The 26466-nt window shown below is 43.4% G+C and overlaps 1 protein-coding gene across 1 annotated transcript in view; it reads left to right on the top strand.

The window, feature by feature from the left end:
- The first annotated feature begins 348 nt into the window (after positions 1 to 348).
- Positions 349 to 26466, top strand: part of efna3a (ephrin-A3a) — a 31542-nt gene continuing 5424 nt past the window's right edge. The window contains exon 1 of the mRNA XM_088318949.1: positions 349 to 820. Coding sequence (XP_088175075.1) covers positions 696 to 820 — 125 coding nt within the window. The 5' untranslated portion in view covers positions 349 to 695. The remainder of the gene's footprint in view (positions 821 to 26466) is intronic.

Raw genomic sequence — 26466 nt, 5'->3', positions numbered from 1 at the left:
ATGAGGTTACTAAACACTCCATCTGCTCCTGGTCCGGCCCCTCTGTCAATTTTTAGAAGCCATTGTGGCCCGCCAATCAAAATGTTTGCCCACCCCTGCGCTAAGGTGTACTAAGTAAATAACCACTCAAGTCACTGCAACTACGTATCTTAAGAAAAATAAGCAAAGAAATGTCAGGGAAAGCCTCCAAGATCATCAGAGCTTTTTTTTTTTTGGAGGGGGGGGCATTCTAAATTGTGGCAGGTGCATGAGTGAAGCGAGTCTGTGACGCTCACATTATGCGCGTGTGTGTGCGTGTGTGCGTGCACGCTTGGCAAAAATGGACACGTGGGTGCAACGAGAGGGCGTGTCCGCAGCGGCGTGTGCGCGCGCGTGCATCCAGCGCGTGGCGCTGCTGAATGAAACAGAGGCAGGCAGTCAGCCAGGCAAGCAGGTAGCGTCTGAGTGAGCTCCTCCACAAAATAACTCAAGCAAACGTCGCCGCTACTCGCTCGCTCAATTAGTGCACCTGTTAGGGAGGGGGAAAAAAAAAGGAAATCCCAAGTGGCACCAAAGTGAAGAAAGACGTCGTCGCCATGGCGTTGGACTTGAACAACACGTAACTCGGATGTGGTGAACTATTGTGCAAAGTGCCGCGCCAAAAGGGGAGCTCGGGAGCGTGTGCGTGGATTATTCCTCTTTGCCGTTTTCTTTTTATGATGATGATGACGACGGCTGTGGCGACGTTGTGCCTGAGCCTCTTGACGCTGGTGCTGTCCAACTTGGAGCCGTCCAGAGGCAGCAACCGGCATGCGGTCTACTGGAACAGCTCCAACCTGCTGTAAGTGCAGCGCAGACCCTCGCAATTAATACATCGACCGGCGGGGTGGGTGGGTGCGTGCTGCTCTTTGTTTGTCAAGAGTAGTGGTCGTCCATTCTCACTCTGCAAGCATTGAGTTGCCGCGAGAAACATGAAGAAGATGGCTTTTTTTTGTGTGTGTGTGTGTGAGGTGGGAAACCTGTGGCGCGTGGGCAAATATACAGACTGTTTGAGCATTTGAACTGTTCTAAAAATCATTTCATCCACAAATACTTGTTATATTTTATAATAATCATGTTTGGTTGAGGGAAAAGTAAGGATACTGGATGTGTGCAGTGTTCAATTGGGCAGCTTTGACGACTGCTTTCTTTTTAAAACAACAGTCTGCTTGGAAAATAGTTGGCTTGGTGCCCCCTAGAACAAAGGATGCCGCCTACTTATAATGTTCAAATTGCAGTTTTCGGACAAGAAAAAAAATACCACAATCGATCATTAAAATTTTTTGAATTAACTTAAAACACCCCAAAAATCTGTGAGGAAAAACAGCATTTTACACCACGTTGAAATATCAGAATTAAAAAAAATAAATAAATAATATATATATATATATATATATATATATATATATATATATATATATGACACCAGTGTAGATAGTTTGAAAAGGGTCCTAAAAAGAATAAATTAGAGGAAATAATTTAACAAAATTATTCCAAAACAATTGAAAAAGCTCCAAAAAACCTCAGTGGAACGCACGAAGGACACGTAATTTACAGTGATGTAATTTATTATTTATTTTTAAAGAGCAAGATTTTTCGTGATTATTAACGTGTCGTATGCTGCCCCCCCTAGTGGAAGTTAAAAGTATCACTGAATTAAATGTTCCGACCACGGAATGTCGGCGCCTTCAACTTTGTGTCATCAAGCGCACTGCATTTGCCTTATTGAACTTTCCGTGCGTCAGCGATATTCGCCCACTCGACACTGGATTGCCACTTAGGTCTGGGCTCGGGCCGCCGCTTGTTCCCGAAGGTCCGATCGACCGCGTGGCGGCGAGATCGATGACCGACTCAGCCGCCTTTTGTCTCCTCATCTGCCAGTCGCTGGTTCTCACGTTCTTTTATCCGCTCTCCTCACACAACCTCAACCAGGCCCCCACCCTTCCTCGCTGCCCCCCCCCGCATCTATCTGCGCCCCCATCCCGTGTGTCCATTTGTATTCGCCTCCTATCGCCTGCCTCCATCTCATACTTGCTTATTTTCTTGTTGTCTCACTCCCCCCCCAACACACACACGCACACACACACTGAACCCGCCTCGTCTCAAGCCAGACGGGCCGTCCCTCTCAATTCCCCCTTCTTTTAATTTCCTGCTTCTCATTACCAAAAGCTCCATCTGCTCCCCACAAACCCCCAAACGACTCAGCTGGGAGTACAAATATGGCAGATGATTCATATTAGAGATTGGCTGAAAGCTGCGGAGGAGCTTTTACGGGTTTCAGGGAACTTTCAAACGACGGCTTTTGAGGGGAAAATCTGTCACTAAAAGCCACTTTTTCTGCCGAAGTTACTCGCGGAGACCTTCAGTTCTTGGTACTTGTCGGACCTGCAACATGTCCAGAGTACTTGCCTCCCATTCAGACCCCACTGAAAAATTCAAACTAATATTAAAATTGGATAAATCAAATACAATTTCAATCTAAATGGATTGTAACTATAAATACGCAAATAAAAAAATCTATGGATATTAAAATAAAATATTTTCCAATTTATATTTGCATTAAAAAAATACACAAAATATGAATATCTTAAATATAGAAATGAAAACTGTAATCATGGTCGAAAAATTCTGTATAAAGTAAGATAACATTTTACAAAAAAAAATACACAATGAAGTAGAAAATAAGAAAATAGTGCAATAAAAATATCATGAAATTAAAATGAATTGCATGAAGAAAAATATTTTGAAATAAATGCATAAATGTATCTAAAAAAAAATCTACAGGCCGCTCAATAGCGATTATTGGAAATAATCGATTAATCTGTCAGGTGTTTTTCGTTAAATAACTGAATAATTATAAATATGAAATAAAAATGCAGTGAATTAAAGAAAATGCAAAATAAGTCGAAACTACTATCAAAGTACAAAAAATAGAAACGGGATAAAAATAAAAATATGGAACTCAATGAAATAGCCTCGACAAGTTTTTTTTTTGGTCGCTATAAAATCTCCGTGTTCATCCTGTGTGTGGATTTTAATTAGCTGTTGCGCGGCAAGACTGGCCATTGATTGTTCATCACAGCATTTTGTGTCTTTGAATGAACATTTATACGGTGCGTTGATAAAGACAGTCCTCACGATAATGAATTCAGACGAGTGCGAGCGAGAGATGAGCGCTAAAATAATGCAAAAAGTGACCCAGTTTGCAGCAAAAAGCAGACAAAACCTGCGAGGTTACATCAGGAAAACCAAAATGGCCTTCACCGTTTCAAAAAGTACTTAAGTGAACGCCGTTCTCGCTCGTTCAACCGTGCAGGCCCCTCACCTGCACCTGTTTGGAGATACAAACTCTCAGGCGGCGGAATCCAGGCCAGAGCAGGCAGAAAGCGAGAGCGAGGCCTCGAGGGCCAAACAGCGAGTCGGGGACTTAATGTTTGAGCCCGCGGCACGACGGCCCAGCGCGGCGTTAGAGCAGATGACTTCAGCACAGCTGCAAGAAATGAGATCAGTGCGAAGCCAAGCTGTGTGCGCCAACGTCGTGAAAATGGCTTTTTATGATAACGCCCAGCCGGGGATGACGAAAAGCCGCTTTGACACAACGTTGGTGTTGCTGTGTGCTCTTTCGATGTATTTTTGTGGCTGAGGTTTCTCCATGTGTACGTACGTTGAGCGAGCCTTTTCTCAAGCAGTAGTCAGCCGACCACTAGGGGGCGAGCACGTGGTTAAGGCTTCATTAATATGCTGAAAGTAGCAATAAATGGATTTTTCCTGAACATGATGTATAATTTATTCATCAGTTCCTTTAAATCACGTGGGAGGTTAGAACTATGAATAACATTTTATTTTTCTACGGTCTCGGTATTGTAAATGTTCACCGATTTATTGCAGGAGGGTTATGGAACGTATCTCCCGCAATAAACGGGGGTTTCAGTGTACCGTTATTTATTTATTTCCAGAAAAAAAGCGACACTAGCATGAGTCAGTCGTACTGTAGCCGCGAATGCTTTGATTATCGCTCAGGTCCGTCACTGACCAACTTGTTACAGATGTCCCCGCTAATGGAGGCAGGAAAACACACACACACACACACACAGGCAGTCCATTAAATAAACTCGCATCCGAGGCCATCTGTCAATTAGTGGGGGGAGATGTGCAACATCTTGAGAGCATCGTGGGTGCGGCGGGGGGGACCGCGCCTATTTCCCCACATGTGGTGTTTCATGACTCCGCCCACCTGTCAGGTGTTTGCCCAGCATCTTTCCTAATTGACTGCTGGGTGAAAACTGGGTTTAAAAACTCCTAATTTACACCCGTGGCGTTTCCTTCATTAGAACAGGCAATATTTGTCATTTTACGCCGAGGATAAAGAATATATACCGGTGATTTTCTTTGTTTGTTGTTTAGTTTGAAAGTAAAGTTCAATAAACAGCTCGTATCCTCTCGTAGGAGATTTTCCCTCATGCGTTTTGTCTTCTCTTCGCTTCGATTCCCAGCCAGTGCCGGTTCCGAGCACGAATACATTATATAAAATGGGTTGGCCAAAAGTCTCCCCAAAATAAGTAAATAAATGTCACTTTTTCAAACCAAATGCCGTCTTTTCTGATGGATTTAACTTGGAAAGAGTCATATTGCTCTCGACGGGACGGAAGAGCCGGGAAGCGAGAATGAAAAGGTGGCAAACATCTTTGGGCTAAATCGCTTTTTTTTTTTTTTTTTTTAAACCCGCCCCCTCTCGAGCCCCCGTTTGCTGCTCAGCAAGATGAAAGTCTTCTTTCAACTTGTGAAAGAAGTCTGGGCCCAGATGAATGGAAAAATGTGAGACTTAATAGGAACACACGCAAATCCAATTTTTTTTATTGTCAAGATCTTGCAGATACGATTCAGAAATTTCAATCCTTAAGTCTAAAATGTCAACATACTGTACAAATGCAGGTCATTTCCGGTAATTGTCATTTATTTATTACGGAGAGAAAGGTTTTAAAATAAAATCATGGTGCATGCATGACAAAACAGCTGTTTAAAATACCGTTGAATTCTCATTAGAAGGTAAAAAATTCTGTTTGCGTGAATCCTTTTTTAAAATTTCATTTCAATTGTATGTAAAATTCAATGCAACAACACAAGTAGATAGACAAGTCATTTTCAAAGGCATATATTCTTTATCCTCTGCTCATATTACTGCTCTTTAACATCTGTGTGTAGCCAGTATGTTAACAAATATTACACTGCCCCCTGGTGGCCAATGTGAACTTAGGTGATTTATTTAATTTTTTTTCCCCACCCGTATAATATTGTGGAGTCCTGTTTCACCACATGGTCACACTGTACCTAATGAAATGTCTCGCCGCTTGTTGTTGTGCCGCTCGCTGGCCGCCAGGTGTTTGCGGCTTTGCGTGGGCCCATCTAGACGTGGGGGCGGTTCCCTGCCGGAAAAAGAACGTTCAATATCCCAGCGAGCGCGGCGGATGACGTGGAAGGATGTAAAGTGCACGGGGGCTTAATGGAAGTGGGACTTTTAGCGGGCGGCTTTTTGTTTCCGAATGGTCTGTTTCAGGCGGAGATGATACCCGCGAGAGTTGATCCGTGCTAATGCGGACACAGGGCCCGGCTTATTCGTGTGCACCGGTGCCCCGAGACAAAAGCCCCGCACACACTCGGCTACCTGATTACATCGGTCCACCTGCAGCTCGGCCTCTTTTGTTCCCGCATGTTCACTGGAGCGCACCGCCTCACTCAATGAGAGCAAGCGGAATTGCACTGATTGAATATTGTAAAGCCACCCCCTTTTTCTTTGGATTTTTAAATTGAATTCTCCCTCGTCTGTATTATATTCAGCACTGTAACCTGATTAATGTCAGGGTGTTCTTGTTCTTCTTGGGGGGTTTAATCTGGCTTGTTTGTGTGGCAGCAAAGTCTTTTGAACCTCAATTTTGAATGAGGGGAGGAAAAAAAGCTCATCAGGCTCACCTAATTCTCGGCACTTCCAAGTTGAAATGGGAAAGTTTCACAAATAGAGCGATCCTTGCGTGTTCATTTGTTTTTCGTCTTTGAAAGGCCACAAGATGCCGCGAAATGCCTCTCTAAATAGGAATTGGTGTCAAGGAAGTATGATGAAGTGCTCTATCTTACCTGAGGGAGGAGCTAAGTTTAGCCTGGGTCGTTAGTGGAATTTGCCGAGTCTTCAAATCAGCTCTAAGGTACAAAGTTGGTTTTAAGGGTAACGTGGTAAGACCAGTTTGAAATTTTGGGATCATAGTTTGCGGTCTATTAATATAAACACTCCTAAACATTTGAGGGGAGGGGTCAAGTACTCTTATTTGTTTTGCAGTTGGCAGCAGGGCTCGATCATGTGTCAGTGTCGCAAACAACCAAGCCAAACTGTATTTTGTCTGCTCCGCGGTTTAAAATGAAAACGCACCAAAAATGTTGCCCGACGACTCAAAATTGGGCGATTGATTTTTGTAATTCGCACTCTGTATGGCCATCTTACGATATGACGTCACATGACTTCGCCGGTAAAAGCATCAATAACGATGGACATGGATCCAAACGTGGTAAAAGGCGAAGCGACGAAGCGCAAGTGCACGGCCGGCCGGACAAAAACACACAACAAGGTTGCTTTGTGAACGGCGATCGATGGAGGCGCATGCTGTCCAAATGTATTTTTAATTTGATTCCGTCAAAAGTATCGGCGGCTCCGACGGCTTCGCTCGTGCAATTATCGCCTTGGGTACAGCGCGCTTGAATTGATTTACTACGTTGCGCTTCTCAGTCGCTGTCCCCCCCTCCCCTCCCGCTCCGCCCCTCGGGCGTCCAAAATAACACACCTTCACTGATCCAGACCTCGCTTGAGCCGTGGCGAGCAAGGAAATTGTCATGAATGTGTTATTCTTCTCTCTGTGACAGATTTACACAGTAACACGATTAGTTGCTATGTAATCTGTTAAGTCTATCGCTTTAAAGTGCATCTCTGTCACCTTGAAAACAACAAGAAAAAAATCAGTATTGAGTATTTCTCAGACTTTAAGGCCGAGTCTGAAAGAACAGGTCTATTTTTGGACATTTCTAAATATAAGGACGTGCCGGGTTGGTTATAAGGCGCATTAGTGCCCGTTAAAGGTAAGAAACCAGTACAGCAAATAAGTCAAACTTCATTCCACTTCAATTCGACATCCACGCGATAAGTCTCACTGTCGATTTTTGAGAAAAAAATTAAAGCATTTTAAATGCGCGAAAAATCCACTAATTGTACTTTCAAGTATAATTCACCGTTGAATGACTTTTTTTAGCTGCATTTGCTTTCTTATTAGTCTTCCTTTTGGCATTTCTAGTCCACAGATTTGTTTGAAAGTTGGAATTTGTTTGAAATGCCCGTTAGCATCGTGGAAAGGCTTCAAGCTCACCGTACGCGTTCCGTCGTCGACCGAAACACCCACCGCTCCATAAGCCAGGGGCTTGTTGTGCTCGCTTATTTAAGCCTTCAATTAAAAGTCGGGTTGTTAATATGCTGCCGGTGGAAGCATTTAATCATCTATGTAATAGATATGAAGCAGAGGTGGAATTTTTCTCTCTCGCGGGTCTTTCTAACCTTTTCGCTTTATGGCGCTCCACTTAAGCGAGAGACCTTTAACAGGTTAGCGGGGTTCTTCCTTGACCACCAAAATCCATTAGCAGCCTTGAACCCGGCAAAGGTTTCCTAGTTCCTTGTTTCCGGGAACCTCACAAAAAAAAAAAAAGAGATTTTCCTTCATTTCTCTGTGATTAATACTTTCATTTTGACCAAATTCCTAATTATGGGCACATGCACGAAATCATTCATTCTAACCACAAGGGTGATTTCTGACTACAAGGCGCGCAGTAATTAGCTATTTTGTTAATAACCGAGACATCCCACCCCCCAGTTTGAAGATGCAATTATACGAAAGTCAGACACCCTTTTGGCAGCCATAATGAGAACATTTGAAGGAAATTTAAATGCTTCTCTAAAGCCACCCCCCCTCTCCTATGAGGGAATGTATCCCCCACTTAAATTGTCAAGGGGTTCCATTACAAACATCACAGCAGGAAGTAAACTGAGAGGAGACCTTCAATATGTACGTTATGCTCTCACAGGACACTTCATCAGGTCCACCAGCACTGTAGAAACATCTGAGAATAAACGCAAGTGGCAGAGGACATTTGATGGAAGATGTTGGAAAAAAAAAAAAGTTGAATAAATCTAACTGTTTTAACAATTGTGCCTTTAAGGGGTGTGGCCAAATGAATGACATCAGCAGGAGCTCCTTGCTCACATGCAAGGGCTTCCCAGGTCATTACGTTATTGTTTGGACCGAGGTTTGCGCCCCACCTACGCACCTCACCAATGTTTTCTCACTCCACTGTGTGGGTTCGTGTTTCGCGAATGAAAACCGTGTGACGCGGCGGCCATTTCGGCTCACCTGCGTCCTCCGCATTCCTCATAAAGTCTCCTCACCTTGCGAGGCATCGGCGGGGCGTCCCCGCGGGTATCTGTGCTGTATTTCAATGGCGGGCGGGCGTGCGTGGGCGGGCCCCAGACGCTCGCCCTCCGTCTCATTCATGGCCAATCTACTGTCTCATTACGTGTGTGTGTGTGTTTGCGTCTTCAAGTCTTTACACGGTGTCACAGATTGCTACTTCCACGTACCCACGGATGATAAATAGAGGCTTTGTGTGACTTTAAAGGGATTCTGTGCCATTTCCCTGGAGGAGATAAGGCAAGATGAATTGCCGCACAAAAAAATAAAAAAAATACGATATATAATGATCGTAATAAGCAATAGCGTGAGGTGAAAGGTGCGGAGATGTTTATATCAACTTGCAGTGTTAATAAGTACATTTGTTTGGCCTTGGTTTTTAATTACTTGTGCATCATACTTGCCGCCACTTGTCAGCCATTTTTTTTTTTTTTTTTTTTAAGCTTCATTTGTATCGTCCTTGGCTAGCTAGCTAACGATCTCACAGTCAAGCGAAATCGGTATAGGTGGGTAATGCGATTTCACGTGACCTAAAAACTGTATTTAATTAACTGTCACAGTCCTTCTGCAGTCGACTCATTTTTATTTAATATATTGTCGCTTCCCATTTTCCCGGAAAGAGGCCATCCTTCATGGAAAGCGTGAGCCACAGGTGACAAAGGAAATAAAGGCTTGCTTTTCTTCTATTTTTTCTTTTTTTTCTTTTATACAGTAGGGAAGGCAGCGAAGCCTGGACTGTTAGGAGTCCAGCAGCGTGGCGAGGGCAATATTCCATACAGCCCGAGGTTGTTGTTTAAGGCAGTAAAAGCAAGTGTGACACACAAGATGGATTCCTGGTGTGAAAATTGCTCTAATACCCGCTGGTGTGTTTCCACAGACGGAGCCTCTGGTGCCATTAAAGTACACATTGTAACACATCATTTTAACATTGAGAGATGATAGACTGAAGATAATCTCATTTAAATCTCCGGCTGGTGTCTTTTTTTTTTTCATTTGATGAGTGCTCATAAAAATGAGCGTCAAGATGGCTCCAATGTGCGCAAAGTGTACATTTTTGGATCATCCATCAGATGGGTTGTAATCCCTAATTAGCGCTTTCCATTTGTCCTCAAAGCAGAGCTTCCGTTTGGTCTTCACGCTAACGTCCATCTGTTTGGATTAGGTCTTCATTCTTGGATTCTACCTCGCTAATGCTAGCTTGCTAACTAACAAGCTCACTGACTGGCCAAGTAGCAAATGAATGGACCAAATAACTACCTGACTAACTGGATATCTCGATACTCAACTGCCTGGCAATCAACTGGCTCGCTAATTGGCGAACTGGTTAACTAACCAGTCAACTAACTAACTGGCTAAATTGCACAACTGTAGACTTAAAAGCTAACTGCCTACTAAGTGCTAGCTTAATGGCTCAGTAAATAGTTAACGAAGTAAGTGATTAGCTGAATAGCTAACTAGCTAGCTAGCTAAATGCCTCCAGCTCCCGTTAACTACCTCGAAAAAAATTAACTGGGGGTCCAAGTCAGCAGCTAACTAGCGAACAAACTGTTTATATGATTAACTTAACTGGCCAGCTAAATAGCAAATAGCTACGTAGCAACTTGTCAATTTTGCACCCCAAATCCTGTCGTGCATGTGTACGCTACGACTTTGTTTGGGGAAACCGTATTCAAACTGTACATGCTAACTCTTCGGAACCCGTGAGACACATGGATGCACGGTTTGATTGTTCCACCCTCGCCCAGAAGGCAAATTGATTAAAGTTATGATAAGCCAGTCTGCCGCTGTGCACTCTAAAAGGCAACTAATCAACCTAATTAGTGTCTTTACGAGGGCTAATTAAGAAGGGCCGTGTCCGTATCGTCCGAGGCGGTCCAGTTCCGTCTGGGTAGCGAAGCCCTGTGGGTGTGGTAGTCGGCTTCATTGGTATTCATTTCCTCACTCCTAATTCCCTCGCTGGACTTTCCCCGTGCTGACTTGACGGGGTGTACGGCGGGTTAAACGGCGGGGGGAGCGCTCCATCACGACCAGATCCAGTCCAATTAAATCCAGATTTAATCAGAGCGCTGAATATGAAATCTGATGAGGTTGGTGGCCAGCCGAGGCCCTACGGTGGCGACAAACTGACGATCCGCTGCTTTCATCTGCTGCGGCACGGGCGATGCCGTTGCCTTGATCCTATCGGAAAAGTCGTGGGCGGGAACCATTTATCTGTGCTTGAGTTTAATTTTTCAAAAGAAGATGAAGATCCGACTTGCTTTTCATCACTAACTGCTCAGCTAACTAGCTAATCGGCTAGCTAAATTGCTAATTACCCGACTCTTTCTCAACAGCTTGCGAACGACCTAATTATTAACAAACTTATAAAGACGGTAGCTAACTGTCTAGTTTAAAAAGTGGATTCCGGAATTCAAATCACGAACTTGCAAGCTCGATACCTGACTAACGTCCTCTGCTGCTACCGGAACGCTCCTTTGGTCTGATTTAACTTGTAGTTCATCTTTCCTGTGTATGGACAAAGAGATGTGCTCTTTTCACTTTGGGCCCTGCGGAAGGCCCACCAAGCCCCCTCCCTGCTTCCTCCCTAATGTCTGCAACCTTTTCCTGCGCTGTGATATGAGCTATGGCTCCCCGATGCCCCGTCAAAGGCCTCCGTATGCCGTGTCACCTTCAGCGTGCACTGCTGCACAGCTTACTAATGAGAAGTTCCGAACCCTTTGTAGCTTATTCTGATGTTTTCCATAAGTAAGGTCAGACCACCCGAGCAGACGACACCGCGTTTGGTGCATTTGGGGATGATTCCCTCAGCCCAGTGTCGGCTGTTGTTTTTCTGCCGAGGAATACGACGTTCAATTGGGTGCTGACTTCCACAACATGGCCTCTGCTGTCCTTTGCTAATGCTAACACGTCAATTGCTAACCGACATGCGTGTTCCCAACCTTTGTGGTGCCAAATCACAATTTCGAAGAAAATGTGGCCATCGAGTGCAGTTGGAAATGATCTCTTACCGCACTTTAAAATTATTCCGGTAGAGAATCACTGAAATAGCGAACTGAATAGCCAAATGACCAATTTGCTAGCTCATTAGCTCACTGCTAACTCACTGGTTATCTCACGCACTAACTAGCTAGCTGGCTTGTTACATTGGTCACGGAGTAATTCACCAACTATCTGTGTAAAAAAAAAATGAACTGACTCACTCATTAGTTTGCTAAATAGCCAACTGAATAGACTGATTTGTACCTCCAACATCAGAACGGCGAGCCAGATGTGCTATTTGTTTCGCGTGGCGCCTTGTTAGAATGTGACTAACTAGCTAAATGAACTTTCACTGTTCACCCTTTAAATAGAATAAATAAACGCTAACTGGAGCAGGTTCAACCTTGGCGGAGGTTCTGCGCTAGTTATTGACATTGGCGTCCCGTGCATAATGGCAACGTGATTGCAAGTCATTGACATGCAAAGCGTTTGTGCAAGCACAGAAAGATCAGGAACCTCCCCGCCTCCCCCTCAAAAAAGGTCCACAGAGGCGCTATTTGTTAATTACACTGCAAAACGATTCTGTTTTTTTTTAGTTTTTTTTTTACTATTAGCATGTGCGCACCTCCCACCCCTGGGACGAGTGTCATTCTGTCTTCTTCCGTCTCTGATCAGTCCACTTTAATTGGCTCTTGAGCTGGGAGAGAGGCTCCCCCTCGCTTGTTATTTTCAGGTGTAAATGAGAACAGCGAAACGAAAGGTTCACCCATGAGAGCGCTGAAGTAGCAAATGCGCTATCACAAACACACAGAGTGAGAGAGGATGTGTTTGAAGTGATCGGTCGGGTGCTTCTCGGAGCTCGGCCCAAACATCGTTACGTTCTGGAAGCGTCTCTCAGTTGGCTTGAAGAAAATCGCATTTATTTGAACGGGGAAAAGTCGTTACTTTAGAAGGATGAACGTCGTAATCTGACTGAAATAGAAAAAAAGTAAATGTATGAATTGCACTATAGTCATAAAGTTGGAAGTTGGAAGTTATTTTATATGAAAAAAAATGGTTAAAATCTTGCCATCTTGCGTGAATCGTTTTGAGAATAATTTTTTTTTTAAGTAGAATTAAGTTTTTTTGTGAGATGGAAAAAGTGATAAAATGTGAATAAAAAATATATAAAAATTATAAATATATATATTAAAAAAAAAAAAAAAATATATATATATATATATATATATATATATATATATATATATATATATAAATTATTTTTTTTATTTTTTTGTGACGAGAAAAAATTGCAATTGCAGGAGAAAGTTGTTTTCCAGAAAAAAAAAAGATTTAGGAAACATAGGAATCAAATTTGGGCTTACAACACAAAGCAAAAAAATTAAGCCAGCAACAAGATTTGTAATTGGCAAATTTCAAATGGCACTTTTTAATTTCTTCCAAGAATAAAGTTGTATTTTCCAATGAAAATGCACTGGACGTCAAAGTGCTATCTGATACGGAAACGTGTTTGAAGTGCTCGCTCCGTTGCTTTTCTGAGGGCCTCACACTCTCCTCCTATCTTGCGTCCTTTTTGTATTTGCAGAGCGAAACAAACAGGAAATTGTGTTCATTTGTATGCAAATTTGTGTTTGTCCCCCCCGGGTTGAAGCTTCGGAATTAAAAGTTTTACCGTCCCATTAATTCCCAATTACGCGGCTCTACTGACGTGGCGGGTGTCTGTTTCCTCGCCGTCCAAACGCGTTTCCGTCAGTTCAGCCCGTTTAGTTCGCCATCTGCCAAACCCGAATTGGGATTTGCGTGGAATCGGGTCCGCCGATTTGCAGATTGATCGCGTACGCTCGCTCTCCCGCCACCGCCGTCTCCTCTTAATTATCCGGCGGAAAACGGCGTGATTTTACATTGTGATTGATATCGGAGGATACTTCAGGAGACAGATGTGCAGAGTGGGGTGGGGGCGTTGATTTTATTTTATTTATTTATTTTTTTGAGTGACAGCTCGAGGCGAAGGCCGACGTATCGCGCATCTCGTTAAAATTTGCGTGGAAACGCACGACCTCGTCAGCGGCGTGTGGCCGCATGCTGACAGTCGAGGTAGTATGACAAATTAGCAGCCGTGCTGCCAAAGTTGATTTGCATGTAGGACCTTGTCTTCATCATTTTTGCTGATCTGGCGCTTACGGCAAATTAATTCAGTGCTTTAAATATGAAATTGACTGGATTGTTTGTCTTGGAAATATTACTCCTATGTACAAGAGTCATAAAATGTAATCATTCATTTGGTGGGAGGCTAACAATGAAATGAAAATGGAATAAATTGTGATAAAATCATAAAATTAAAATAATGATGCGGACCTTTTTTGTTCGTGAAAAAATTTAAAAAAAAATAAATAAAAAAAAAGTCAAAATTACCGTATAGATTTAAACTTCAATCACTAAAGCGCCACTCGAAAAGAAATTCCATTAAAGTTTGGCGGTGTTGTTAAGCAAGCCAAACAAAAATATATTTGGACGGCTTATTTCTTTGTTGTGTACAATTTGGCAATCACATTGTGCACTCGGCTCAAATCACACTGATTGCAAAAGCACTATTACTCAAAAAAAAAATACAAAACTCAATAAACGCCTTCTTCACAGTTTGCCGTCGTGCTTTTAAAGCGCAGCCTTCTCGTCTCCTTCCCGCGTTTTGACTGACTGACCGACTGCGCCTGCTGTTTCGTTCCATTCATTCCGTGTCATGTTCAAGAAACGAGAGCCGCTCCATCAACGTCATATTTGCGTGCGCGTGATTAGACAGCGTTTGATTGCGCCGCATCCTTTTGTTCCCGTCGGCATTACAAAATCGTTGCGAGTTGCGTTGAATGCGCGAGCGGGCAAGGTGAATTGTGAAGAACGGCGCAAATGACGGCAGAGGTGAGGCGCCACGTACCAGGCGGTCCTTAATTATTCCATTAGAATTCAACAGAGTCGCTCGCGCTTAAGGTGAAAAAAAGAAAATGAGAAGAAATCTACAGTATCCGCTGTCCTTGCTGCAAGTGAATACAAAACAGGTGCGGGGGTGGGGGTGGATAAGAGTAAAGAACTGTTGGGGAAAATTCAGGCCTTGGAGGCAATTTCACTTAGCAACGTGAAATTTGTATCGAAAACCCATTTGGAAAAGACGCAGAAACTCTACAATAGACAATATAAAAAAAAGCACATTTAACCTTCGATGAAATGATTAAAACTCATTCACTCCCATTGACGGATATATACGTCAAAAAGTCGGTTCATTTGACCAATGCTGGCAGTGAATGATTAAATCCAGACGGGGCGCATTGCATCGAATTTGCTGTAATGCTGCGCGCTCTGTGTTGTCGATCAAGAATATATGCCTGTGGGTATTGGTTTATGATGTCACATGTTGCTACCGCTTGGTCATTTCCACCTTGACCGATTTCTAATTACGGCAGCACTGATGCTAATTTTGTTAGCTTTTCACCGTATTTTGCATCGTGTGCGAGTATTAAGCGAGCAGACTTTACAAGACCAATGTCAGGCGTTTTTTTTTTGTTTTTTAGTTTGGCAGTAGACTTCAACAATAATCCTTATTTATTGCAATTTATTTTGCGTTCCATTTGAGAACCAGCGGTTTATCGCCAGGCAAAGGTCAGCGGGAGCTCGTGTGTGGGCTCCAGGAACAGCAGTCGTATCCACTCAAAGACACCTCTGTGCTGGCGAGGAGGATTAGTGAGACACAAATACACGGTGAGGAACCATCCCAGTAGCCAGGGCACATTGGCAGCGGCGGGGACTCCGTATTTACCAGTAATTGCATTTTTTTTTTCCTCTTCTTGCCTTCCCAAAAATAAATAAATGTGCCGTGCGCCTCATGAAGTTGAAGGCGGCGGTGGCGGGGGAGAAGCGACAGGAACACCTTGTCAGACTCGCACACCCGTTTGACAGCTTATAGGGCAATCTGCGGCGTCTACAAGCCGTCCATGTCGCCACGCGAGAGCTGTCTGTCAGACGCTTGTCGGCTCTGCCAAACCTCCTCGCGGCGGGGACGCAAACCTTCACCTGGCCGTCGGGTTCTTATGGCTTCATTAACTTTGATGCGTCCGACGGGGGCTTGAAAATAAATATCGCTTATTTTTTTTTATCAAATCTGCTCTATCGAGAGACTATTGATATCTAAAAAAAAAAATAATTGAACCGTCCCACAAACACATGGTATAATCCATTTTTTTTTTAAATTATAATTTTTTTTTAAACATTCTTTTTTTAGTCTCTCGTAACAGTGTTAAAGCACGTCTAAAAAAATTCACCGTTACCATGACAGCAAGACATTTACAGTCCATCCTTGATGTATACTCTTTTGAAGTCTCTTGATGCACCGAGCATCTTTTTTCCGTGTACAATTTACTGGTCGCAAATGGGAGCAGATTGCACGTCTGCTCGTGACTCAAAATGTCCATCTGTCCCCATGATGTGAGCGTGCTGCCTCTCTTTAGTCGGAACGCCGTGTAGCTGCTAGGCTAGCCCGCAAAAAAATCTATCAAACAAACATACGGTATAGTTAGAATATGCGCCTTATAAGCCAGTGCGCCTTATGTACGGACATGTTTTTTTTTTTTTTAAATCAATGTACCAAATAACACGGAAGGCCACATGGTCCGAAAAATACTGTTGTTTGGAATTGGATTTTTGTTATCGGTGATGGTCCCTCACCAAAAGTTGCAAATAGAGAAGCAAATCTCTTTGTTTTATTTTGCACAAGCGAGTAATTATTTGCACGCAAATTGCATTGTGGCTGAGGCTCAAGAGGCCGCCATTTTCTGCGTGGGGGTATTTGTTCACTGTGCCGCTCATTGTTCCCCGTTGGCCGCGATTGCAATTTGGCCACAATGCACCTGGCAACCAGAAGAGGACCAAAAGTAAAAAAAAAAAAAAAAATGGTCGGGACTGCGTTTGAAGCAACAGGGGGGGCCTGACATGAAAAATGATGGATTATTCGTTTAAAAGGCCACAATTAGCATATTAAGTAGGTTGCTCTTAATTCATGAATTAGTTGGCCGCTGTGACTGAAATAAAGCGGAGGTGGCCCGAGAGTTTGCGTTTGATAATCCTTCCTCGACGCCACGCTGCAGGCTCCGGTAATCCTCGATAGCATCTCTCATTGATCACTGATGCTACCTTTTCGATTATGTTTGAGCGACAACGAACGCGACATTGTGCTGCTGTAGTGGAGGTAAACCACATTTGCTGCAAAGATAATTAAAGCCGCAAGCAGGGATTAAAAAAAAGAAAACAAACAAATGAAATGGGGCTGTCCAATTAATTGAAATTCAATTACGATTATTACACTCGATTAAAAAATTCATAAAAGACTGTCATCAAATACAGGATATATTCTATGTATAAAACATAAAATAGTACTCTATTTAAAATGTTATTCTATGGTGAGTATACTTGAGTTCAAAACGTGACTGTTCTATTAAATTGTTTATTTTATCATTTTTTATATTTATTTATTTTTTTAATACGAGGAAAGCATACTCAAATGTATACATTTACCATTTTTTATTTTAACAAAAAAAAAAATTCTCTTAATTTACATTCATACCTTTTCCTTTTTTTTGTAATAGAAAATCTTTTGAACAATCGTCAATTATCACAAAAATAACCGCGATTAATGTTTATTTTTTTTTCGTAATTGTGCAGCCTCCAAATAATTATTTGATATTTACTGGAAATTCAGTTTTTTTTTTTGTTTGTTTTTTTTACCCATCATGCCTTTCTGCCCCCGCACCGCCCCCGTTTGACCGTCCACACATCCCAAATCGAGTCGTCCTGTTTCCCATTTGCATTGAGCAGCCTCTAATTGAAGCGTTCCGCCGGGCTAATTGATCACTTGCTGTAAGCGTAATTGGAATCATTTGAGGCGTTACGCTCCTCTTCCCGACAACTAACCCCGCCTTCCCCTCCTCTCGTGGTCATACTCCGCTGCTTCACTTGTATATTGACTGACTAGCAGGCGCCGTTCAAGCGGCATCGGCGTAATGGAGGCCGTTAGCTCTTTGAACTGCCCTCCGTCTCGCCGGAATAAACTCGCACGGATGCGGGCGCCGTCCTTTGTTTAGAGTCGCAATGGGATGTGGGGTTTTTTTTTTGTTTAACTTGACCTTTCAAAATAAAACTCTGAGGTAGAGCTGATAAATGGAACAATGGATTGATGCGAGATAGATGTTTTTTTTTTTTTTAAGATTTTTTATTTTTCCCATTTCCGAACAAAATGGCTCAACAGGTCGAGTTCACGGGAAAACATTTCTTATGAAAGTCAAGGCCGCGTTTTCCACCATCAACCGTTCCGGGAATTGTTTCGAGCCGCCGGTCGTCGTGACCGATCACCTTCCCGCCTCCTCGTCGTGCATGGTTGCCATGGCGACCGTAACGCTAACCCTCCTCGTCGTCGTCGCGCCGATACGCCGGAGAAACGTCTTCATCCTCCTCCTCTCCCTCACGTTGCTCCCTTCAGGAGGTCTCGCGGTAATGTGCAGTGGAGCGCCGCGGAAGAACAAGACCTCCCGTTGGCGAGAGACCGTGAGGGTCAAAGCCCCTCCCACCCCGCCACCCAAGACCACCAGGAGCAGAACAAAGACTGAACAGAAGAGATTAGATGAGGCACGCTGGCGGGAACATCGGTAATAGCCTGGCTATGCTCGGCTGCGCCATTTCATTTCGTTAAGCGAGATTTGTTTATTTGCTTCCTTTTGTTGCTTTCCAGCAGTCCATTTGTTGGCTCATTTGTCAAACGCTGGACTGGAAGAAGTAAAAAAAAAAAAAAAAAATTTAAAAACGCTTTCCCCTCCACTGGAGTGGAGATAAAAATCGGGCCGGCGGAAGATAACCTCGCTCGCCGTCGTTTTTAAATGCGCGGCTGGCTGGGAAAACGGTCAACGAGTTGAATGGAGCACCTCTCCTCCCAAAATTGATTCCTAAGTGAAATCCTGGAGCCCGAGACAACAATGAAAGGAGGGCGAGTATTAGGTGGTTTTATTCCAAAAGCACTCTTCTTAGGAAGGCGCAGACGTTTTATGGCGTGCCAAATAGTTTAAAAGTCTGCCGGCTAAAATTACCCGAAAATCAAAATGGCCGACTACAACTTGCAAATTTTAGTCCATTTTGAATCATATCGGAAAAGTAAAAAAAAAAAAAATGTCAGGCTTCAAATATAAAAGACATATTTCTTGTGTATGCATCGCAAATAACGACGAGGTGAGGCAGACTTCTTGGATGTCGATGACAAGATGATGGCGTGATCAAGTGGAAAGTTGAAGAGTCCAAAACAAAATAAAGGATCGTATTTGGAGAAAGTGACAAAAAGGGCGAGACGGGTTGACAGTGACGGTGATAGAAGGCAGGCGGGAAGGAGGGGGGGGGGGGGGGGGGTAAGGTGGGGGGGGGGGGTGCTTGTTTTAAGATCAGTATGGATGAGTGGCTTTTGCTTCCCGGGGGAGGCGGCCCATCGGATCTTTGCGTCTGTCACTCGACTGGCTTGTGCTGAGTCGGCGGTGTGTGTGTGTATGTGTGTGTGTCAGGTATCTATTATGAGAGTGGAGGTAATTGATGAATGAGTCATCTTTCATTTCATTTGCTGGGGGCGTCGTCTTATGCAGCCATAATGGAGCAGTAGAAGCTGTGTTGTGACATTATTACGCCAAAAAAGAAAATCTCAAACATACAAAGCTGGTCTCTCAGTTGATGATGTGTCACTTCAACGTGCTTCCTTGACACCTTCCTGTTAGTTCGACCGCATATCCTTGTACCGCGCTTAACAGTCTTCCTCTCTTGAGTTTTTCATACTCACGCGCACACAGGCTCCCTCTAGTGGTTCGTTAAATAATGGAAATAAATGCGCGTAATATTACGATTGGTTTGAATCCACATTTTATAAACACAGTTCAGTTGTATTTAACTTTTTCATGCATAATTAGTGCTTGTGTATTTATATATATATATTTTTTAACAATTCACAAATTCAACCTTCCTGCAAATGGATTGACAGAAAATTCTTGACAAAGTCCGATAAATGGAAAAGTTTGTCCGAGTTGTCATTGTTTTTGCACACCTTCCACCTGAGCGTGTGCGTGTGTGTGTGTGTGGAGCCAGCGCGTCGTGAAGGTTATCAGGCCGGGTGCAGCACCTTGACCGGAGGTGCCGGCGCGTAGATGGAAGCTTCCCGCAGGTTAGCCGGCACCTTCTGTGCGGCGAGTGTGCGCCTTCCCAGCAGGAAGCAGTCAAAGTGCCTTCCTCCCGTGTCATCCCGTGGCCGTCCTCCAGCTACGAAAAGCCGCCGGCGCCTCCACTTCAACCCCCCCCCCCAGATCCACCACACACAATGTCACCTTCCCCCGCCCCCTCCTCCTTATTTGTCATTTTTCATCATGCCGTCCATGTTTGCTAATCTGCCTCCTCTCGCAATTCATCATCTCCACTTCTTCTTCTTCTGAAGGTTACCGAGCGGCCGGTAGACGCCACGAAACTAGGGGGTAGGGAGACAATCATAAAGGGTGACAGGGAGGGGAGACCGGGGGATGGGGTGCGGGTGGTTTATCCTCTTATCTCTGTGTCTGTCTTTCCTTGACTTTTTTTTTTTTACCCATTTGCAATCTTTAAATCGCCCTTTCTTCTCCTCGTTTTCTTCCCGCCGTCTCTTGGGTGTCATTGCTCGTCATCAACGAGGAATTTGTCGGCAACATGTGACACCTGTTTGCTTGACCCTCGTGCAAATGCGGCACTTTTTTCTGTTTGGCGTTTACGCTAACGAATACCGTCACGTTATTTATTGATTTATTTTTTATTAATTTTTATTTTATTTTTTTTTTTGCTTTAAGTATCGATGGCTGGTATCAGCAGCCTCCATAAGTATCGATACTCTAAAGGCCTGTATCGGTACTCGCCGATCCCTAATTTCAGTTTTTTTTTGTTTTGTTTTTTAAGCGTGCTTTTTTTTAAAGGACAAAATACTTTACAAACATTTTTTGGCGGAGGTTGCGACATGTTAACGTCATTTCCATTCATTTCAACGGTTGCTGGAACTCAATTCCGTTCCCGTGGCGCCCCTGTATCGACAAGACGGAGTATCGACAACGGGACGCTGTACCCGGGGCCTCCGTGAAAGGTCACATTTGGAATGCGGGGGCTACCTGAGGCCAATCACAGCTTTTGTGTGCCGGCGCGGCTCTCTGTAATTCTAATCAGCAGCTCGCAGTCATTACTATTCCGCCCGCACCCCCGCCGGCAGACTGCACAAACGGCTACGCTTTGCACTAAAGTTTCGCTTGCAAACCTTGAAGGCCACGGCAGTTTCACACAACATTTCCACCCCCCTCCCTGCCCCTCCCGCTAGCTTAACCTGCATCGGCGTATTGAGAAAGCAAATCAGGGCGCCTTCAATACGGTGTTTAGCCCCACGTTGAGCGGCTCAACTCCCTTTGTAGCCTCACCTGTGTTTGCATTATGCATCTTTTCCTCCTAATCTCCGCTCTCATCTTTCAATTTCCCTCCCTGGCTTTTCCACATTTTGGCTCAATTCTTATCTGTCTCCCTTAATATTCCTTCATCTGGCTTTTTTTTTTTTTCCCCCTGGACATTTTACCTCTATCTTCCTTCCTGGCAACTTCCTGGCTGAAATTGAGCCGACGAATGCCAAATCTCAAGCAACCATGCCTTCCCAAGATAAACTTGTCATTTAATGAAAAGACAGCCAATTTTATTGTTAAAATAGGTAAAAAAAAAAATGTGGTTGCACAAGTGCGCACACCCTCTGATCACAACAATGTGGCCGTGTTTAGAACGAACCAATCGCATTCAAGCGACTGCCACCATTTGAAGTGCCTCAGGTTCACCCCAAAATAAAGTTCAGCTGTTCAAAAAGCTTCGATGCGACCATGCGTCTTTTGGTTGGACCCCGGTGGAGTTTCGTCCAGACAGCCGCAGTCTTGACAGCGCGCTGCGATTAACGTGGATTAACGAAGCTGCTTTTCATTCCGTCGGCGTGCGTCTGCAACTTTTCCCCGACCCTGAGAAAGTTCAAGCGGTGTCAGAGAGTTCAAGTGGATGGCATTGATGTACAGTGTTGGACAAAATGTTTTCCAAGCAGAGCATCCGCTGTCATGAAGACTCTCTCCACATTTAACAAAACTAATTTTCCTGTTCAGTAGTGAGTAATCTCAATCAAAAAAAAAAACCATTACGTGCCCTACTTACCTCCCCATTTTTTCTTTTTTGTGAAAAATTACATCTGAGAATTACTGAAATTTTAGAGATCCTTTTTTTTAATTTTTACCAGAATATTATTATTTTTTTATTTTTTTAGAAAAATCAAATGATAGAAATAATGATTGCAATTTAATGAAGATGCACTCAGAATTTTATGTTTAAAAAAAAAAAAAAAGTAACGGTGGCCATTGGGAATTTCTGTAAAAATACTGAAGATTTTCCCAAACGGCCGACGCTTTTACAGGTCATTCGTGGCCATAACAACCACCAGCAGCACCCCGTCGCCGAGTATGTTTCGCCGCCCGTTGATGACAACTTTTCAGAGCATCACGGTCAAAACACCTGATGAAACACGTGTGTCGTTTCAAATCACGCGTATCGTTTCAAATCACACGTTACTGCGTGTGCACTCGATGTCACACAACACCTGAGCCCAGCTTTTCCTGCCATTTTCTCCTCCGACACGACCGCTCTCAAGCCGTAAGAATAACTCCATGAATTATGAAAGGTCGCCTGGCCCATCATTGGCGAGAGCGCGCGAGACAAGAATAGAGAGAGATGAGCGCGTCCAATGTGAGCGCTGGATAAAGTATGCATGTCTAAGTGGAGGGTGAGAAGGCTTTGTTTCGTGTTGTGTGTCTGTGCGCACTTGTCTTTGTGTCAATCTACGCTTGTAAGTACACGAGATGGCAAATCTGACAAGTTTCCTTTTTTGGGGGGGATTTGGGATGGATACACAGTCGCACACACAAGCTGTATTTGTCCACTCGGTGAACAAACACAGTGCGGCTCTGCTTCTGGTTAGCGGTTGCAAACCGCTACTAGCGACATCCTTTCGTGGGCTTGTGGCATTCTTGCGATGGCGCCAAAATGACAACAAGCGATGTTTGATTCCGAAACACGAGACAACTTGTTGATGCTGCGCCTTGTGGAATAAAATTAGAAAATTCCCAAAAGTATGCAAATCACAGTTATTTATCAAAATTAATTAAGTAAATAAAATAGTGAAAAATGGAAAAAAAAATATAAAATCAATTAGACATTCTTATCATTGAGAAAAAAAAATTCTAATAATAAGAATAATATTATAAAAGGGCAAATATTCCATTCTGGAGGAAAACTCTTGCGAGCATGGCAGATGGAGTTTGTAGCGTGCTTGTTAACGCGAGCCTCCTTCCATCCCCGAGTCAATCTGGCCACAACCTGCTCTGTATTCCGCAGCCTCAGCCATCAAATCTCCTCCATCTCCCAGCTTGCTCCCCAACATGAGAAACGGGATTATTTCACCCGCCTGTTGACACGCTGAACCTTGGGTTAGTGCTACGAAATTCTCTTTCTCTGCAGTACACAAGCGCCTTGCTTAAAGTAGATGTAAATCTCACTCCACACAAGATAAAGTACAGCGGCGACAAAACCCCCGACAAACTAGAACAGCTGAACTTTATTTGGGGTTCATCAGTGGCACTTTAAATGGTGGCAGGTGAGTTGGAGGAAGCAAGTAACCTTAATCAGGTAACGAATTCTCAGTAACTTTACCTGTAAGTAGGTAACTTGAATTTTAATGTGATTTATTTTCGAACACGAGTTCGTTGGAGGTGGCGGGGGACAGTCGGAGTGATGCAAAGGCATGTGAGGCAACCTTGAGCTGCGGCCGGTCAATTATTCAAAAGACAAAGGCCTCCATTGTACCCGGGGAACCGCTTTTGAACACCCCCTTCCCCGGCACGGCACGCGCGTCTAACAGGGCTGCTACCTCCGCATCCCCGCGTCCCGCCGCCTCCCGTGTGGGCTCCTTATCAGTGCTCCCTGGCGCTACGTGTAAATAATGACTCCATGACCACTCTGCCGGCCGAGCCGCGGGCGTGTTTGCGCTACGGCGATGGCGGAGGAGAGCAATTGGAAAAGGATGACAGGTTATTTTAAGAAAGAAAAGGCTTGAATTATTGATGGGGGCCGTTGTTGGGGCGTGTTTGCACGTCGGTGTGTGGATGATGCTGTGCTTTGGTTTTTACCCTCTTGAATTTTTTTAATTATATGATCATTGATTCCCCCCCACCCCCTCATAAATTTGTGTGAAGGGGGGAAAATATGTATATATAATATTTTTTTATATATAAATATATATATGTATATATATATATTTTTATATAAATAAATATATATATATATATATATATATTATATACATAAATATATATGCATATATATATTATATATATATATTATATTATATATATATATATATATATATATTATAAATAAATAAATACATAAATATATATATATATATATATATATATATATATATATATATATATATATGATTTGAGGAGTTCCATTAAGCGAAAAGCAGTGCTTTGCCGCCATCACGTGGCGCCAATAGGCTTTTACAGTACAGTATGAATCTATTTAGGGGTCTTCCCATTTGCTCCCAGGCTTGGTCCCGTTCTGCAACGAATAGCGAGGGTTGACAGTCTTCCAAAAATAAACGCCTCAACCCCCCCCCCCAAGCGACACTGACCAAGATCCCATTTTCACGCGCTTTCACCTGCGCAGCTTCTTCCCAGCTCACAGGTGTAAACTGCTTTTTGGAATTTGTAAGTGTCACATGCTTTCATTAGCCGCTTGCGTACTTGGAATGTGATCATGTTGTGCGGCGTTTCGTCCGGTATTTAGTTTGCCTGCGTTTCACGCACACACATTGAGACACATTGGATCATTTTGACAGTTTTCCTATAGAATGTACTACAGTAATGGCAGTGATTTATGTATTTCTGCCATAGCCTTTGTGCAGCCACACACACCCACACACATGAACACACACATGCACGCACACTCTGCGCGAGCGTCAGAAGATGGCACAGATAGCGTTGCATAATGTATGCGGCTTGTGAGGTGTCATTGCACTGCCGAAGAAGCTTCACTTGCTGATGCACAAAGAGTCTCCACTGCTTCTTTTGCTCTCGCTAATGCGTAATCTAGAAAAATGACGTTTGTCGTTGGTCTCACAGTGGCAGTTTTTGGAGAGTAAATAAAATAATCTTAATTAACAATAATAGAGTAATCTATCGAAATATGCATGAATAAAATACAAATTCCCAACAAATCGACAATCCCCTCCCACCGCAATATTGGCAATATAAACTTGTCACACCGTTTAACGATCAGAACGAACGTCTCACCTCATGAACGATGGCCCTTGTCATCGCTTAGACACCAGATCAATCACTCGCCGAGGACCGCCTGCGATCAATCGCATTCCAATGCGCCGTTCGAGGGCTTGCTGGGCCCGCAACATCTTAGCGGCGTTTGTTAAAAGTGCCGCCAAATGCCTGAATTTCATCCTGACTAACTGTTGAGACTTTTTTTTTTTTTTCAGCGTCCAATTATCAAGTCATATTCCGCTCTAATAAGCGGGAAGGGAAAAAAAACCTTTTGTTTATTCCATGAAAAGATTTGCATTTAACGTGTTGATTAGCATGTTAATTGTGTGTTAGCATTAAGCTAACGGACTTTTCTAAGTTCTATGGATGGAGCAACACAATGTCTATTGCTTCGAAATGGAGGCCCCGATTGCGGCGGTATGTTCGTGCAGAATAGCGGATTGAGTTAGCGACGCAATTAAGCGTGCATTTTACGGCGTTTCGATCGGGAATGACAGCGCCGCAGAGGGTGGAGAAGAAGTGCTGAGGCAAGTCTCGCTTCAAATCGACGTCACCCCCCCCCCCCCCCCACCCCACACCAACTACAAAGTAATACGAGGCCACTGGGAGTCATTCGTCGCTTTGTTCCATAACCACCTTACAGTCCCACCAACACCCCCCCCCCAGCCACCACCCCTCGCCTCGGTAAAACCGAGGACATTAGATTTTATGGTTTTGGCCGTTCAGCTGACGGGTCTTCGGCGCTCACCACAATTTAGAAGGAAATCAGACAAATAAAAGTAAAGCTGCCGGAATACCCGTTCTTGCAAAATGGAGTCGTAACGTGAGAATTTTCCGAATGTTATATGAAGTCCTAATTTGACAAGAACAAACAACAAGAAAAATTCAATGAGGTAAAAATGCAAGTGTGCGATATGAAACATTTTAACGAGAATTGTCACATACGAAAAAAAAGTCACAACCAAAAAAATGACACAATACGAGGTAAAAAGTCAGTTTTAGTGCGGGAAAAAAAAGTGTGCCTGGCTCTGACTTTTTCACGATTTCTTTTGTGTGTATAATGCATTTTGTTTTGTTCGTATTTTATGTAAAGTAAATGAATTAATTAAAATTTCTCATTGCGCAAATTCACGTGTATTTTAAGAGTGACATTTTTTGCACAAAATCTTTCTTGTTTCAGCTTTTTTTTTACTTTCAGTGAGCGCATCCTTTGTTGTCCCTTTCGGTCCCTCACTTTCCTCCACTGTTTCACCACTGAAACTCATCTGCCTTTATTTGTGACATTATGAATGAGTGGGTGGTAAATACCAAACAAACAAAAAAAAAAGATTGTTATGCTCGGATAGGAAAGATGATCAGGATAAAGGTATGAAATTTCCCCTTCGTCATTTTCTAATTAAATAGCCACGTCTCTCGAGGATTCCACTAATAATGTGGCTACGCTTGTGTAACTTGTGTGCGTGGGGGTGTGTGCGTGTGTGTTTGGGAAGTAAAGATGAACGGGGATTATTTCCTCTGTGTAAAAACAAGGATGCAAAAAAAGTGAG

Source organism: Idiotropiscis lumnitzeri, chromosome 16, assembly GCF_059441095.1.
Source record: "Idiotropiscis lumnitzeri isolate Australia: NSW breed Sydney's pygmy pipehorse chromosome 16, RoL_Ilum_1.0, whole genome shotgun sequence".
In the NCBI taxonomy this organism is placed as follows: Eukaryota; Metazoa; Chordata; class Actinopteri; order Syngnathiformes; family Syngnathidae; genus Idiotropiscis; species Idiotropiscis lumnitzeri.
Note: the sequence above shows the minus strand (reverse complement) of the source record. Positions and strands in the feature narration are given on the sequence as shown.